Source organism: Phocoena phocoena, chromosome 2 (genome assembly GCF_963924675.1).
Source record: "Phocoena phocoena chromosome 2, mPhoPho1.1, whole genome shotgun sequence".
NCBI classification, from domain to species: Eukaryota; Metazoa; Chordata; class Mammalia; order Artiodactyla; family Phocoenidae; genus Phocoena; species Phocoena phocoena.
In genome coordinates, this window is record NC_089220.1 from 54,497,169 (window position 1) to 54,515,436 (window position 18,268).

The 18,268-nt window shown below is 37.6% G+C and overlaps 1 protein-coding gene across 2 annotated transcripts; it reads right to left on the bottom strand.

Annotated features, from left to right (window-relative positions):
• Positions 1–9,570: 9,570 nt before the first annotated feature.
• On the bottom strand, positions 9,571–17,040 carry C2H14orf28 (chromosome 2 C14orf28 homolog). 2 transcript variants are annotated; one of them, XM_065872749.1, is made up of 4 exons: positions 16,825–17,040; positions 13,788–14,312; positions 10,610–10,744; positions 9,571–9,772 (listed from the first exon to the last, which is right to left on the bottom strand). In XM_065872749.1, the coding sequence occupies exons 2-4, from the start codon at positions 14,309–14,311 to the stop codon at positions 9,589–9,591; spliced, it is 843 nt and encodes a 280-aa protein (XP_065728821.1). In that variant the 5' UTR covers position 14,312; positions 16,825–17,040; the 3' UTR covers positions 9,571–9,588. The 2 variants fall into 2 exon arrangements, with proteins under 2 accessions (XP_065728821.1, XP_065728820.1); XM_065872748.1 differs by lacking the exon at positions 16,825–17,040 and adding an exon at positions 11,940–12,029 and having other exon boundaries at positions 13,788–14,311.
• Between the last annotated feature and the right edge of the window lie 1,228 nt (positions 17,041–18,268).

The following is an 18,268-nucleotide window of genomic DNA, read 5'->3' on the forward strand; positions in this document are numbered from 1 at the left end:
CATCTTTTTCAAGCCATCTGAAAGTAGGTTGCATACATTGTCTTTTTATCCCTTAATACTTAAGCACATATGTCCTAAGAATAAGGATATTCATTCTCTTATTAACCACAGTTCAGGTATCAAATTCAAGCATTGTTGTGTTTTGGCTTTTCCTTTTCCTTTTCTTCCTCAGATCTAGAATCTCTAAATGGTATTTAGAGGTCCCAAGGTTTTGCTTGTGTTTTCTGCTACTGAGTTGTCCTTGCTTGTAGGCTATTCAATAGGCAGAGTCAGGAAATGCCTCCTTTAAAATTTTACTTTTATTTTACTTAAATTCTTGGATTTTAATGGTTTTTTTCTTAGCTTGAAAATCTTGGTTTCTATCAACATTAACATAATTTAATTACCTATTTGATTTGTTTTACAACACACTTATAATGTTTTCAAAATAACAATACTGATATAAATAATAAGACCAATGAATGTAGTTGAGTCCTTTGTGACATTTTTTGTCCTTAGAATATATTTCACAAGGATCAAAAATAAAAACCACTGGTTTTAGAGTCAAATGAAGTAATATTTTTATTTGGTTAAAGCATAATTGATTCATGTACAGTGAGGCTATTTTAACTGAGGTTTTAATTTTTAGAAATATACTTTCTAATCTAATTTTATTTCTAAATTATATGGAATATTTACTTGACTACAAAGTTGAAACTATACGAGAAGATGCATACATGGAAGTTTTGTCTGCATTTCCATCTCTTTCACTCTGTTCATTTTTATTACTGTATAGGTAATCATTTTTATTAGATGCTTGTTCCATTATTTCATTTTGAAAAAATCCTTCCCCATTTCCTTACCAAAAAAATAGCATACTATAAAAACACTTTTTTCCACTTAAAATATTCTGGAGATTATGTCATGTTAATATATTGAGATAATTCTTAATCTTTTTTACAGTTACATAGTACCTCGCTGTGTAGATATACCATAGGACTTTTATCTAGTCTTGTGCTGATGGACATTTGGGTTGTTTTTAGACTTTTGCATTTACAAATAATGCCACAATGAATCGCCTTGTGCGTTTATGTTTTGAGCACAGATTTTTAGAAGTGGAATTTCTGGGCTGTAGATGATATGCGATTTTCCTAGATCATGCCTGTTTTAGTTCAGGCTGTCATAGGCTAAATACCACAGACTGAGCAGAAATTTATTTCTCATAGTTCTAGAGGATGGAAGTCCAAGACCAGGGTGCCAGCATGATCAGGGTCTGGTGAGAGCTTCTTCAGGGTTGCAACCTGACAACTTCTCATATCCTTACATGAAAGAGAGTAGAGAGGGGGAGTAAGCTCTCTCATGACTTTTATAAGGACACTAATCCCATTAATGAGGGCTCCATCTTCATGACCTCATCTAATCATGATTACCTCCCAAAGAGCTCACCTAATACCAACACGGCAGCGGTGGGGGAGGGGGGGCAGGGGGTAGGGTTTCAGTATTTAAATGTCGAAGAAACACAAACCTCCCATCCATAACATTGCCCAATTCTCCCAAGACGTACCATTTTCCATTCCCATCAACAATAGAAAAGAGTACCTTATAGGCTGTTTTTATTAGTTCACCTACGCAGTGTTACCATTAACAGGTAACACTTGGGGGCTCCCCCGGGGCTTCCCCGGTGGTGCAGTGGTTAAGAATCTGCCTGCCAATGCAGGGGACACGGGTTAGAGCCCTGGTCTGGGAAGATTCCACATGCCGCAGACCAGCTAAGCCCATGCACAACTACTGAGCCTGCGCTCTAGAGCCCGCGAGCCACAACTACTGAAGCCCATGTGCCTAGAGCCCGTGCTCCTCAACAAGAGAAGCCACTGCAATGAGAAGCCCGCGCACCGCATCGAAGAGTATCCCCCGCTGGCCGCAACTAGAGAAAGCCCCCGCGCAGCAATGAAGACCCAACGCAGCCAAAAATAAATAAATAAAATAAATTTATACATTAAAAAAAAGGTAATACTTGGTCTCATGTTCTTTTTGGTTCAAATTATGTCTAATATTAAAATATAATTAAAGACATGAAAAGCTTCTTATTTTTAGAGTACATGAAAAGTGCCTTAAACCTTATTCTTATTGAGTAAGGCAGGATCTAAATAAGGATGAGCCAATCACTTTTGTTGTCCTGATTAGAAAGAAAGTATTGGAAAGGATATTCTTGTGTGTGCCCTGAGGACAGTTAGAGTTTAAGTAAGCAGGGGTCCTAGAATCTAATAAAGTAGGTGTTTCCAATGAATAGAGGACTATGTCTCAAAAAGTTTTAGAGCCAGATGGCAGATAAACTATTTTGGACTGTATCTGGTGGATAAACGATTTTGAGCAGGAACAAGGTATGATATTTCATTACTATTTAGTATCTAGGAAAATTTAAGCTATTCACTTTCCTCCAACATTTTTACTTTTGCTTTATTTGTTTTTGCTTTTCAAACTAATTCATGAATTTAACATTTTTTTTTTTACTTTTCTGATATTATAGTTTGTTCTGTGAGCTTATTTGCCACAGAAAAGAGCAACAATGGTTTTCAGTGTGAACTGAAAACTTTATTGTGAACTTGAAATCTTCACACAGAATTTATTCATCTCCTGCAGCAGCACTACTTATCTACTAATTTAATTTCTTAATAGAATATTGAGGACCTCCCTGGTGGTCCAGTGGCTTAGACTCCATACTCCCAATGCAGGGGGCCCGGGTCTGATCCCTGGTCAGGGAACTAGATCCCACATGCATGCTGCAACTAAGAGTTCGCATGCCTCAACTAAAAGATCCCTTATGCTGCAACTAAGAACCGGCGCAGCTAAACAAATAAATAAATAAATATTTTTAAAAAATAGAATATTGAAAGAGGAGTCAACAGTAACTGTAGCGGGACTTCCCTGGTTGCACAGTGGTTAAGAATCCGCCTGCCAATTCAGGGGACACGGGTTCCAGCCCTGGTCTGGAAAGATCCCACATGCCACGGAGTAACTAAGCCCATGCGCTCTAGAGCCTATACTCTAGAGCCTGCGAGCAACAACTACTGAAGCCCACGTGCCTAGAGACCATGCTCCGCAACAAGAGAAGCCACCTCAATGAGAAACCCGTGCACCGCAAGGAAGAGTAGCCCCCACTCGCAGCAACTAGAGAAAGCCCGCACACAGCAACGAAGACCCAACACAGCCAAAACAAAAAACAAAAACAAAAACAACTGTAGCAAACACTTTCACAGTGCTTACTGTATGCTGGGCACTAAGTGCTATAATAATAATTCATCAAACCTTCACCGCAACCTTTTGAGATATATTCTATTATTATCTCCATTTTACAGTTAGCAAAGTTGGAACAGAAGAGTTAAGTAATAGGACCAAAGCCACACAACTAATGACAGAGTCCAAATTTGGACCCAGGCAATTTGGTTTCAGAGTCTAGGCATTTAACTGCCATACTCTTGCCCCTAATTGACATCAAGAAAATCAGTAGTCGAGAACTGATGGTAATAAAGAGAATCCAGTGGTAATGTGATCACGTAACACGATTCACCTCAAAAGTCTGAAATTCCATTATTTTTTTCCTAGGTGAAAAATGTCAATCCTGAATTAAGTCTTCTGGCATTTCCATAAACTCTCTAGGGACAGGAATTCCTAACCCTTTTCAAAGAAGAGCTGAAGAAAGCAGAGAGGAGGCCAGAAACATGAAGGTTGTGGAAGTGATGAAGAAATCCCAGAAGTCAATTTACAGGTATAATTTGAGCTGGGTTGTTGTTGGCAGAGAGCATAGTCAGCCTAACCAAAGACAACACCATTGTATGTTATCCCCAAGCTATGAGTGCTTATATTGTCGTAGAACTGAGGGAAAATTGAACTTGCCTTGCCCAAATTTTAAAGGCCAGAAAGTTCAGGAATAGGTCTTGCTCCATCCTGTACATTCTATACTGGGGAGCTTCTGCCACCTAGTGTTCATGTAGAAAATGGCAAGAGTTTGGAATCACCAACCCTGTCCCTCCACAAGTCCAGGAGTATTTAAAGAAGACTGGTCCCAATGGCTGTCTCATTTTTTTCTCAAGTTATCTTCCCTCCAATGAGAATTAGAAAATATTTGATATTATTAATTCTTTGTGGAAGAAAGAATTAATAGAAAGAAAGAACTTCAGCTACAATAAATTTCTTTTAAAATTTGATGGGGTTTGAAATTTGTTTTATCTTTAATTTTAGGATTTATAGCTTTCTAATGGAAATTTAAAATGGTTAGGCTTTGTAGTTAGACATAGAGGCAATAATGAAGTAGATGGAAAGGAGACAGGGCACAACCTTTAAAAGAATGACATAGCCATTGGGACACAACAAAAACTGGTTGGAACCAACTAGGTCCAAGATGGCAGAAGATTCAGCTTCCAGTAGAACTTGAGCCTCATTATACATTCATTGTAATGTATTAGCATGCTAAATGACACACCCACAGGTGCCATGACTGTTCTGAGACCAACCATAAAAGGCCAAAAAGTGGGTGGTGGCCCAATTCCTGGAAATCTCCACCCTTTCTCCAAAATAGTTGGAATAATCCTCCCACTCATTAGCCTGTGAAATTATCCAGCTGATAAAAACTAACCACCCCTATTTTGGGGCCTCTTGCCTTCTGAGATGGCCCACATTCTGTCTGTGGAATGTGTTTCTCCCAAGACTGTTCTTGCCTTTTGAGATGGACCACATTCTATGGAATGTGTATCTCTCTAAATAAATCCACTTCTTACCTATCACTTTGTCTCTCACTGAATTCTTTTTGTGACAAAACATAAAAAACTTGAGCTTCATTAAGTCCTGAGACCTGGTGTGTGATTTCAATTAAAATGCAGTGGTTCAAGTCCCAATCTGAGTTGTGCAGTTTCAATTGCCTTTGAAATCACAAGTTGAACAATCTGTGGTCTCTTTCCTCCAAAACCTCCTCCAGGGATGCTAGGTAGCAACTGGGAAAGGACTGTTTCCAAGACCTCACAGCAGTTGTCTGTAGAACCGTCCCTCCTCTGTACTCAGAGCCTGAGGTGCTCACCCTGCCATAGTACTTCCCTCTGTACAGTCTCCATTGATTGACTCACCGTTCCCCCTTTTTAGACATATGCATACCTCCAGGGCAGAAATCATTTCTAATTCTATTAGCAAGTAGTGGATATTAAGTATGTATTAAATGGATGCTGTAGAGAAAGTACGTCTGCTATTAACTTGTTCCAGCTTGTAGCCCTCAAATCAAGCTTAGCCTGCTTGGGCAAAGATTTCCCTAACCAGCTAACCATTTCATTTAAGCCCTAACCTGGTGTCTTCTTGACCTGAGCACAAATCAACTTTCCTGTGTTTCCTGCCTTCACTCCTCTTCTCCTTTCCTTCCTTCCCATATGTTGGGTATGCAGAACTATTTATCGTGCTGGTTTTCCCCCTCTTCACAAACTCTCTCAGCCAACTTTTCCCTACTCTACTCTTAAAGCAAGCTAATTATGCTCAGTGTACTTTGATTTTTCTTTGTTACACTCTCTGTTAGATTAACAGGGAAATATAAAAAGTCTATTTTGTTGTATCTGTTTGGGGACAGTCTATACCATCAGGGTCTTCTTGCTTCCCAACTCTGGCACCTGGGATACTAGTTTTGAAATGTAGGTAGAGGAACATAAAGGAATGACATCTTTCATAAAATAGAATAATGAGTTCTTGAAGATTTGAGAAAATAAAAGCATCTGAAGGCAAGTGTCCAGGTAGAAAGAAATGTCTGAACAGGTGGCCACTGCAGTTTTCTTCAGAGTCTCACTTTTCTATACATATTTTGTCAAGCTGCTTACTTCTATCACCGCTATGCTGGCCCCCAGGAGTATACACTTCTTTCTTCAAAGCCCGAACTCCTTGGTTCTTGGTTTTCTTCAAAGTACTGTGGAGCCATGGTGGACTTTCCAAAAAGTCTTTACCAGTATGAACCAATGATTATCATTGGGTGGAGAAATCGTGGATGATCATTTTCTTCTTTACAGTTTTTTTGGGTTTATTGATTTCTTACTGATTTATGTATTAGTTTTATAGTCATCTGAAAAATTAGACTTTACAAAATTCAAAGGGAAAACAAGCAAGTAATAAAAATATAGCTAAGCATACAAACAGCAGATTTCTAATTTTACCACACTGTTGTCTGCACACCTCATCGGCTCCCCAAGCTCTTGTTCCATACCACATCATTTTTGAGGGCCTTACCAGAGTAGCTCACTTTTTCATTTTCTGTGGTACTCCTTTTGACACCTTATAGACCTCATTGAGAAAACAATGGATGGACTGTGGAACTGATTGCTCTTTGAGGGTAAATAATTTTATATCCTCAGGTAGATATCAGCATATAAAGAAATCTTCTAGCTACAGAGGCCTCCCCACCAACTTCCTCAACTTCCCAGAAATAAAGTAAAAGCTTGTATTTCCTGAGATCAAATTAAATTTGAAGTTAAAGGCCATCCAGTTGACCAGACAGTGAACCCTGGGCCAGTTGGGTGGGTAGGAACCCTGTTTGTTAGTAAGGCATCAAGTGGTTAAAATGAACTTCAAAAGCTATGTGATCTTAACTTTTGATTTTAACAAAGGAAGGTGAGAAGAATATAAATGTTTGCTTAGGCTGGAGTTTAGTAGTAGTAATTGCAGTCATTTTTACATGAACTGTTTACCTTTCCTGCTTAGGTATAGTGCATTACAATTATTGTCAAATAATTAAATGTTATTAACTCATTTAATCATAAAACTAAACTGTTGATATATGCTCAATACGTACAGCTTTTTATGTGTCACAGTAGTCATCTGCTTATATAGCTTAGTTGTTTGCTCATACTCTTAAGAATGAAATAGAACCCAGGATTCACCCTAGTAAGCATGCCTGTGGTAGTGATCTTTGTTCCTCCTTCTCTTTGATTGGATCCGATCCAGTGACAATGCCTCAGATGTTAAGTCAACCCTAATAATGAAAAGCTACTTTGAAAGATAAATCTAAGATTATTTGTTAAGTTTTGGGTGGGGGGTGGGTAAAGCTTCTTTGGCTGAAGAGAGGTTGGAGACTTCTTAAATGTTGGACATTTCCCCTTAAATTTGTTTTATTTGTTCTTTTTCTCCCTTTGATTGAGGTGAGGGTTTTAAAATCATTTCTGCTCTTCCCATAGGTATAGTTGTGACTTGTGGCACTTTGATTAAAAACATATTCTGATTATTCCCTCGTATCTTTTGCCCATCCCCACCCCCAGCATTCCGATTTCTCTGTTTAAGGTTATAAAAAATTTTCCATACCCTCACCTTCACATTTTGTGATAATCTTGTTTACTTCATATTTTTTCATCCCTTTTCTACTCACTATTTGGTCAGCAGGGAATAATTTCTTCAATTACCACCATAACAGCAAAATACCTATTATCCTTAAATCCTAACCATCTGGGGTCCAGAAGCCATACTTAAATTTCATTACACATTAATTCCGTTACTGATATGATATGTAGAAAGAAATGTCTGAACAGGTGGCCACTGATATGGCCATTACTGATATGTAGCTAATGACCTCTGAAAAGGTCATTAGTAATAGAGAATCTAGGAGACTTGCCTGTACATGAAAGAGGTAGAAAAAATATTTTTTATTAGCATGTTCAAGGTAGTCAAGATATTAACAAACATTTTAATCCTCACAACAACCCTGTGAGGTAGGTAAGTCATTGTTTCGTGACAAACTAGTATTATTCCAAATAAAGTGCAATTTATAAAAGAATAAATCTGCATCAGGAATAATTTTGTTAATGATACCATTTATGTATATGCTAATATTTGTGTTTTTGTATACTTTGATTCATGCAGTTGATTCATGCAGTAAGGTGTCCCCAGAAAAGTTTACTATAAATCAAATCCTATTTAAATACATGTGGGAACAATTTAAATAAACTCTGGGGTGAATTTTTTTAATAAAATAGATCACTTTTTGAGCAAATACTATGAATATTCCTTTCTTACACAAAATAAAAAGGCATCCTCATCAACGTTGCACTCACATTTATTCATTCTTCAGTAAGTTATCTCAACATGGCACCAATGCAATGTAAGACTTAATTTATTGAATTAAACCTTAGCAATTTGGTATATGGCAGTGAACTGTGTTGCTGTGTAGAAATCTCCAAATATATTGCGCTCAATCTCAACCCAAAACCTAGGATGGATTAATTATTGAAAACACTAAAATAAATGATGATAGATTTCAAAAAGTATTGTTCCTTGAGAACATTACTTATTTTTTTCCTTTAAATTGCAAAAGGAAAAGAGATCTTAGGGTCTTTGAAAAGAAACATAATATTCTGATAACTATAAACTTCTGGTGATTTGTATTACAAATCAAAGAAAGCCTCATGCTATCAATTTACTTATAAGGGAGCACACAGATGTTATCCCCCAAATTTACGTATTTTTTTCCTCTGTGCCAATATGACTTACTAGGAAGAGAATTACAGTTGACCTTTGAGTAACATGGGTTTGAACAGTGTGGGTCCACTTATACGTGTATTTTTTTCAATAAATACGTACTACAGTACTACATGATCCGAGGTTGTTTGAATCCGAGGATGTGGAACCACAGATATGGAGGGATGACTGTAAAGTTACATGGGGATTTTTGACCACGTGGGGGGTCAGGGCCCCAGCCCCCGAGTTGTTCAAGGGTCAACTGTATTCCCAGGTACCCATTTTCTCTTAAATCCATATTTAAAGTACATTTCCATTATTCATCCAACATTAGTAAACATACAGTTTGCCTAACATTTTTTTTTATAATTGTCTTATCTGCAAAATAAACTTTTACTAGAGAACTCCTATTACATTTAATTTAAACATTTAGATTAGTTATATAATTTATCTGTAACAATAACTTTAAGTTTGGGAGCTTAGTTAAGTTAAAATCCACTGGTAGGTTTTTAATACTTTAACAAGTGGTTAAAGTAATTTATCATTACAAAGAAATAACTGAAGTCCAGAAAAACATTCTCACCAAAGTATTTTAAAAAACTGTTGCAGGAACATTAGGCAAATCAACAGGTAAAATAGACTAAGCCATCTATAAGTTGTACATTCAAATCCATACTAGATCCAGTAGTGCACTTTGGATTATAGTGAGGTAGGGCAAATAAACACAGTCAGATACATTTTGAACTGTTAAATTTATATAAACTGAAAATTGACTTACACCCAGGTTTTATTTGGATATCCAAAAAGAAAAACTGAGAAGTCAAATGATGAAGTATTTTCTTGGATTCAAAGACAGAACTGTAAAAAACCTTTGAGGTACATATACAAAGGCTACAAGATATATTTTATTTCAACATAAAATATGCTTGTATAAAAATAACCTGGGATATAGAAAAAAGAAATACAAACATTTTTGCATAGATTCTCTATATACCTGGGGCTAAACACTAGATAATACACCTCTGAAACTAATATAGCTGAACTATTTCCTTGGATACCAAGTATATACAAAATAAAAGCCCTTCATCTGGGGGAGCATGGGCAGGAGGGAAAACAATTTAATTTAGCATCAGTCTATATTTATTTCTCTGTTGCTCGAATATAAACTAATGATGACAAGAGGAGAAACTCTGGGGGTTTATTTAACAAAATTAAGTTCACATTTCTGAGGCCATCATAGTGCATCCAATGTCCATCAATTTGAAAAGCTGCAGAATAATGATGTTCCTCTTTGTTAAACAGTGTGGCACCTTCCAACAAATACCTGCAAATTAAATGACAAAGTGTAGCAGAAAATCACAATACTTTGTTCTTGAGAAAAACATTCCCTAAATTTTTAACTAATAAAAAACTGAGATTATTTGCATTCTATTCTCTGTAAAAGATATCCATCTGTAAAAATTATGTATTATAATTGGTAATTTGGAGAAAGATGTTTAAGAATTTTAAAAATTGATATAATTTAAGAATTTTTAAAAGCATGTTTTAACAGATTAACCCATAATCTGCATGGTTCTGTTATATAAAATACACACAAGAAAATTTTTAAGGCAAAAAGTTAAAAGAACACTGTATGTCCTAATTTGTATGCAGATATCTTAATCTAATGATGACAGTAACATTTTATGTTTAAATGATGACCTCATACTATACACTACTTTGACTTGAAATACAAGTAATAGCCAACCAGAATTTACTGACTATTTACTATCTCTCAGGTACTAAACACTTCACATGTGCTATCTTATTAAATCCTCACAATAATGGCACCAGATAGATACTGTTATCTCTGTTCAATAGATAAGAAAACTGACGTGTAAACTGGTTGTTACTGGCTCAAGGTCACATAGCTTGTAAGGTAGGGCTATTCCATAGTGTATTCCATAGTCTAAGCACTTAACCACTATGCACACTGCCAGCAATGACTCCCTGCAGTAGATTCTGACCTTATCCAGGCTACATAAATTTAGAGATAGCTATGACTTTTCCAACAATATGTATTTCCCTTAAGGGCTACTCAAAATCATGATAGAATAGCAGAAAAATATAGAAATAAATTTATTTTTTACTAGTTTTATAAAACAAACAAAAAAACACATACTTGTGATCAGATAAATCCAAGTAATAGGGTACATATGCCAGATCTTCAGATTTCCAATGCTGCATATTTAAGACAACAAAAGGGGGTGCCCCGTGGCAGAACACTCGCTGGGAAAATTCCCTTAAGCCACCACACCTAAAATTGAAAATAGGCATGAACTTTACTACACTTGGGACAAAGCTGCCTTTTATCACTCTGGGTTGCCTTTATTACATAATATCATAGTAAGCATAATTGTCTATTTTAGGTATGGGTATATATCAACAGTATAGCTATATTAATACCTTATATGCCTAATTCCCAGAGTTAATAAACTTTGAGATTCTCTATATAGGAAATGATACTTTTAAAACTCCAGGAAAGGCTAGCTGTGTTTATCTAAGCTTATAAAAACATGTATCTTTTAGAATGATAGAAAAGTTTTTATTTGTAAATACATTTTTCTTTCTCTAGGCTGGTTTCAAACGGGAATAATGGCAGAGAGGGAATAAGATGACTCTTACAGTCTTCTTTAGACTGGATGAAATTCCCTAATTGCTTCCTTTTGCCATTAGGATGAAGCAAATTCTGTTTTCTTAGTAGTATCAGGTATTAAGCATATGGATCAGAATAAAACAAACGCAATTATACAGTAAAATCTCGATTAACCGGAATGCTCAGGGCACAGTATTTTGGTTAAAAAAACACTGACTAAACTAAGTTACCAGAAAACCATTTTGTTTCAGTATTTGTTGCAAAAATACACTAGTTCACTTTTTGGACTTAAGTACAATTAACTGAAGGTATTTTATTCTTTCCTTTTGTGATTAATTAGGCCATAGGATCACCCTTCTAAATATTAATTCTCATTGCACAATACTGTAGATATAAAGATTGTTGAGACTGGGATGAATATGTTCTGCCCCTTTGTATTTCCTTTTCCTTTTCTTTTTTTTTTAACCACGTTGAACTTTTTGGTTGTCATTTACCTTTCTCCTAAATGAGGAGTGCAGAAAAAAATCCAGTTAATTGAGGGTCCCGATTAGCTGGGTTCCGGTTAACCAAGGTTTTATTGTACCTACTCAGCAGTAGGGAAAAAAAGAAAAGGCATTTGCTTTGTATTCATCAAGTAACTGTAGTATTATATTCTATATAGTGATATTGATAATGACAACACAGCATAAAATGGCATAGTAAACTAGAAGGTGTTAAGATTCCAAAACTATTAGGCTTTCTAAATACTTATGAGTTGCTATTTCATAAAATATTAACATCAAAGAACATACCAGTACAGGTTTCTTTATAAAAAACGTACAAATACTTTCATCTTAAATGTCTCTCATACACTCACCCACACTCTTCACACAGTTCAATCCTGGAACAGAATAACTCATCCACAGCCAGTCGTATCAAGTTTCCATGTGGAATTTCTTGGGGAGGACTACAACAATTGCAAAATGCATGTAAGAACTGTTTCGATATTTTACATGTAAATACATTATTAGGATAACAAATTTTACAGGTTATTCATTATTAGCAAACCACATATCAAAGTATAACCTCTGTTATTCATCTTTGTATTTCTTATAGACAGTATAGAAACCAGTTGAACTTAATAAACATTAATGCATGAAGCTTTCAAGAAACATTAAATCTTTCTATAAACTGATCCTGAAACATGCAGTCGTTACTTTAAAAATTTCCGAGAGGATTCAATAGAGTGGATTCTGGTCTTGACGAAGAAAGCAGGACCCAGAATTAGGAGAGTCAGGTAACTGACTCAATGCAAGTTACAGCCATTGTTGGCCTCAGTTTCCTGATTTGTTAAAAAAATTTTTTTCCCTACATACTTCAGAGGTTGTTTTAAACATAGGATTAAAAAACAGGCAAAAGACTTAAAAAGTTATATAGAGTATAATGAAAAATATTTTATTGAGAATCATAAAATACTAGTATTAATATAGGATTGTAAATATTTCATTATAGTTTCAAAAGATATACACATAAAAAGATACTAGTTTTTTAAAAACAAGGCAAATTTCTGAAACACTTTTTTTAGTCCATTATGATTTAGCGTAACAATTTTTTCTCCTGATGGAGATTTCAAAACCAACATCATCATATCAGCAATACAGGAAAATGGACAAAGTGTATTTCAGAACAAGAGAGACATTTATTGGTAGACCCTAAAAAAAATAATGTATCTTCAGCTTTCCCTAAGTAGCATGATGTTATAATACAGTATTAAACTAAATATGCTATACAGAAAATGTGAATTTAATAAGTTCAGGTATGTGACATACATTCCCAAAAGGGAGCAAATCTATTAGGCTGTTTTTCTGGACCACAGGGCCAAGTAGGCTTTCTGACAACAATGTGTTTGGGTCTGTTTTCCTGGACCACAGGGCCAAGTAGGCTTTCTGACAGCAATGTGTTTGGGTCTGTTTTTCTGTCCTGTTTTCTTTTTTTTTTCCACTGGCAATTATCCCTTTTCTTGTTCATGTCCCCTGGGGGCATTAATGTTTCCCAATACTCCACTAGGGCTTGCCAGTTTGGCCTTCCTCCCTGTCATTTACCAGCTTGGAGGTCTATCTTCTCTCCGAAAGCCCAAAATACTCAGCAAGCTATCAGAACCTTTCCTAGCCAATGAAAAATTCCTCACATCCAGGTCCTCTTCAGGTATTAACATTCCAAGTTTGGGGTTCCTGTCTCTAATCATGCCCTGGCCATGACATGGAGTACTTTCAATCTTCCTGTTCAATCTTCCTAGCCTACCTGACAGAGATCCATTCAGAGTGAAACATCCCAATATAGTATTAAGTGTTCAAGAGGTTAAATTTGTGACACAAGGAATTAGTTATCTTCACAGTCATATTAGTAAATTCTGAGCAAGAGGAAAACATTTTGCATACTGAATAGTTCATTACTTTGCAAGTGAAATAGTTATCAATTGGTTTTGTAAAGTAAATTCTGAGATGTTTGGATGTAATAGAAGAGTTACATTTTTGTCATGGGACCTAATAAAGAGTCTTGCATTTGTGTGGTTGCTTTATGTGTAAGTTGTTACACAGGTCTGTACTTTAAGAAGTACTTTGACTATATCTATCTACCTACCTCCCTATCTCTATATATATCATTCATTATAAAAAAGTATACTATTTTTGCTAAAAGTGACAAAACAGACTTTAGAGCAACTTACTTTATATTAATTGTGCGCTGCTGATCTTCCTGCACTCGAGTTGGGCATCGCCAGTTGGAACAGTAACTCTCTTGTATGGTCGACATGAGATTTTCAAGATTTTTTGTAAAATTATCATGCTCATTCCCAAACAAATCAATTATTAATGAAGCTTTATGAACTTCAGATTTGTATTGCTGTTTTTCCATTTTGTCCCAAATCCAAAGTAGCTTCACAGTTGTAAAGCTGTAGGTGTCCATTAAATAAAGAAAACAGTCTATAAACTCTCTACCTAAATGAAGAGAGAGTTCCCTGGGGAAATTTTCATTTTCATTGAGAATAACATACAATAACATCAAGAATCCATCTATGGTGCAGGTATTTTTCAGTCTTATTTCAACATAGAGTGGTGTACAGGATACTGCTTTGCGGCCAGCTTTGATAGTAAAAACACCTCCCCAAGGAAGAACAGGCCTCCAAAATGAGCGATCTTGGTTATAGTTATTTTTAATTGATGCTTTGATCTCTTCAAACAGTGTCTTCATCCTGCATTTTAAAAGTTTAAGATAGTACTTGTAAATTTGACTTTATATTTTAAATGCATGAGATATGTTTAAATGAAAATAAAGGTATCTAAAGATTCAAATTAAATTTGGTTAGCTTGACCCCCAATGTAACAAAAAAATTTAAAACAAGCTATGAGCCATTTTTTGGCAACCTGCATGGTCTCTGCAAAGACCATTTAAGAAGCTGCAACCTTTTCTTGAGGTATGGAATGGTCATTTGATAGGACTTTATATTAATTATATTGCAGATTTTATCAGTCATAGAGGAAAACCCTGTAATAAAAAAATCCTAAATAAAAACAAAACTATTTAAAGATAGTCTAAATTTGGTTGGGTGTATTCCTAATGTAAACCTCTTCCTCCCCTCAAAATACAAGCTGTACTTCATTTTCTTGATAATATGTGTGGTTCCACTTATGAAATTGATAATGGAATTCTTTGTTGGGCTACAGAATAATGACCAACTGGCTTTGAAAGACAACATATGAAGAGTAATTGTGAGAACTTAATTGAATAGTAGCACAGCTAAAACAAAAATCATTTCTATGCACTTTGGGATTTTTATTTGAAATTTAGGACCATGCTAGATATCCTATAATTTTAACTACAGAGGCCATGCTGGGAAGAGCTGATTCAGAACTTGATCATTATCTTGATTCCTCTCTGCATGTTTTGGGAATGAATGGAGGTGTCCTTCCTATTTAAACTGGTACCTATCTTTCCCCCAACCTTGAGGATAGCTAAGCACTTGGTTTTAACATCATTGACAGTATTCTAATAAACATGTTGGTGTCATATGTATGTTATCTAAAGCAAAATTGAAAAAAATTAAAGAATGAGGTCCTAATGAAACTGAATTGAAAAATTGCTTTACTTTATTTGGGACAAACACATGTCTAAACTAAAAACATCACAGGGTTTTCCAATATGTTTCATCCTTCCGTTTTCATGAAAACTGGAAGCATCTGAGGAATAGGAACAGAGAAATTAGTGACTGAGGTCAGTGTCTTACTTTGATTGTCTTTTCAAGTGCCACATCCTCCTAAGCACAATAGGAATCCAACACTCAGTGTTGCAGACCTATGTGTTTTGTGTGAAAAATTAAGTTCAAACCGATTTTGTAACACTAGCAGACTAAAAATTCAAATTTACCACACACACAGAGTATTTTTGACTTAGGCGAGATACTGTGGACTCTAAAATATTCAACACTATATTTAGCCTGAAGTGTAGATGTTTATATATAGTTGCTAACATGTGGGCTCTAGTTAACCACTTAGGAATAAGAGGGAGTGGAAAATTTAGAGCCTAGGAAACACAAACTCAGTTTCTTCTAAATGAAGAAGAAATGCTTCAGAGCATATTTTTAAAAAATCACAAGGCATTTAAATACTTTAAAAATGAAAATAACTTTTTCCATGGTTTGACTGATTTCTGTTACATTTTAAAGAACTCTGTAGCAAGGTCATAATTAAGAGCCCGAGTTCAAATTCCTAAATGTTGCACTGGAAAGGAACTGTAAATTTCTGTAGTATTTTTTGCCAAATTATCTTTTATACATGACCAAATGAGTAACTATAGCTCTGTAAAGCAAGTTACACTCTAAGAGAATTAAACTACAATTATATATATATATTAAAAAATATACACATACATAAAATGAAACTAATTTCTTTAGCCTTTTTCTGGGGGAAAAAAAAGGAGGTAAGAGAGGATGCAAAGAATTAGAAGACAGTGTAGCTTCTGCTGTACCGTGGTGATTTGTTACAAAGTAAATTACCAAAAAAAAAAAAAAAAAAAAAAGCGGCTAAAAGAGATGGAAAAATGGCTGCAAAGAGCTTTACTTAAAATTGTCTTAAGTTCTGGCCACACCGTCAAAAACATCATTTAGAAGCCCTGAAGAAGGTATTCTGCTGGCTTTTTCCCCCTGCCTCAGCAGGCCCTCCAGTTTGAATAAATCTGGAAAACTCCCTGGACTTCTATTTCCTTGGCAAAATGACACATTTCTTCTGCAGTCGTTTCCAAGGGTGACAATCTGTACTCCACGCAGGTCGTGAGGACCAGACCATTTGCCCAAGGCATTGAGTGCCGGACGCCCTAACAGCTCGGGGGTCCCAAGGGTACCCTCCCGAGTCAGCGCCCCAAAATAATCTGGAAAACGGCGCCGAGCTCCCGCTCGAAGCAGCTCCGGGCTGGGCGCAAGGACTGGCTGGGCGCGCGGTGGGCGCTCACCTCCGCCCCCCGCACTCCGGCCACGCCCACCCCGCCCAGGGACCGCAGCACCGGGGAAGGCCTGGCATTTAGGGCTGGCCGCGCACGGCGGGCGGGTTCCCGAATCTCGAGCCGGTGAAAGGGCTGGGCGTCCCCTGCCCGCCTCCAGGCAGTGGCCCGATGAGCGCCTGGGACTGCGGGTAATGGGCGGGAGGGCCGGGCCACGGAAGGCGTTCTCACACCGGCCAGTCTCCGTCCACCAGGAAGCCGACTTTTCGTACCTCCCCGGGGACCGAAAACCGCCGGTGCTCCCGCACCCGTCGCCGCCGCCGCTTGCTCATGGAGAGCCCGTGCCGCCGCCGCCTCATCTACTAGAACCTCCGGCAGTCTCGGCCTCCCCCGGCGTGAGCGCTGGGCCCCGGAACAGCCTCCATCGCACTCGCCGCGGCGGCAGCCACAGCAGCTCCAGCGCCCAGGCCCGATCCGACCGGACCCACGGAGCCAGGACCGCGGGACGCGTAGCTTCTTATTACGGAGGAAGATTCGGCCTGACCTCCGCCCCCCTCCCCCCAGCCCCAGTCCCCTATCCCCAGTCCCCAGTGCCCAGTCCCCAGCAGCCTGACGGTCTGCTGCGCAGGCGCGAGGACGCCCCTGCCAAAAGTGCGTGCGCTCGGTGTATATACAGCTTTCGTATTTGCCCAATGGACACCAGGATCAGGTGCATGGGGCGGGACCTCGCAGAGAGGGGCGGTGTTCCAGTGTTAGAAAGTGGGTGGGGCAGCCGGAAGTGGGCAGAGTTTGCACGGAGGCGGAACTTTGTTGGCAAACCTGCTTGGCTTCTTGAGGCTTGTATCGTTTTAGGACTTGACTTGATTTTGGTTTGCTTCTACGTCTCGTCTTTTCAAATTCTTAACTCAGAAGAGAAAAGCTTTGTTTTCTCCGTAAGTTATAATTATTCAAGCATTTAAGTATATATTTAATAAAAAGTTGAGTTAGTGTGTTAAATGCTATTTTTAGTGTTCAAGTTAATAATTGGCCAGTCTGCTGTAATTTATAATGGAAGTTAATAACAATTAAAGAAATTAGATGGCTTTGGCCCCATTATAGAGATGAAAAAAAATTGAGTTTTGGAGGTGATAAAAGTCCCACACATTTTGACAGCTGGAAATTGAAGCTAGAGCCTCTTAATGCTACAGTCTGTGGACACAACCACTTTTCCTGTTCTGTGGGTCCTAGTTCTTGTATCCGCCCTTAAAGAGTCAGAGCCCGGAGAACACAGGCCATCCTGGAAAACTATCTCCACTTGTAATTAGAAATGGGGATGCTGTTGAGATACTCCCCATCCTGCCGTGCAACAAAAAATGATTGTCTGGAAAGTGAAGCTCAACCTCCAGAATACACAATGCACAGAGCTCAAGGCCAGCCCAAGACATCAGTGTGGTACCCAGTCACAGCAGAGTCTTGGACACCTTCTTGACTAATTTAATGGCCAGCCAGGGCAATGGCAGGGACCTTCCTCTTGGACCTCTCTTGAGGAGTCTAGTGATAGAGGGATGAATCTTCTGGGAGAGAAGCTTGACTCACTCAAGATAATTACTGCCAGTGGAGCTGGGAAGAAATGGACACCTCTCAGAGCAGAGAGGGAACAAAGAGGCTCTGCCCAAAAAGGAAGAATTAATAAATCTGGCAAAATCTGCTCTTTTTAGCTTCCTGGCTTTTCTTATT

Bases quoted from the DNA above. Each gene is read 5' to 3' on its own strand.
- C2H14orf28 (XM_065872748.1), bottom strand. From the start codon at position 14,311: ATGAAGACACTGTTTGAAGAGATCAAAGCATCAATTAAAAATAACTAT. The intron at 12,030-13,787 runs GTAAGTTGCTCT...CAATTGTTGTAG, and splicing joins CAGCGCACAATTAATATAAA to TCCTCCCCAAGAAATTCCAC. The intron at 10,745-11,939 runs GTGAGTGTATGA...TTTCAATTTTAG, and splicing joins GAACTGTGTGAAGAGTGTGG to GTGTGGTGGCTTAAGGGAAT.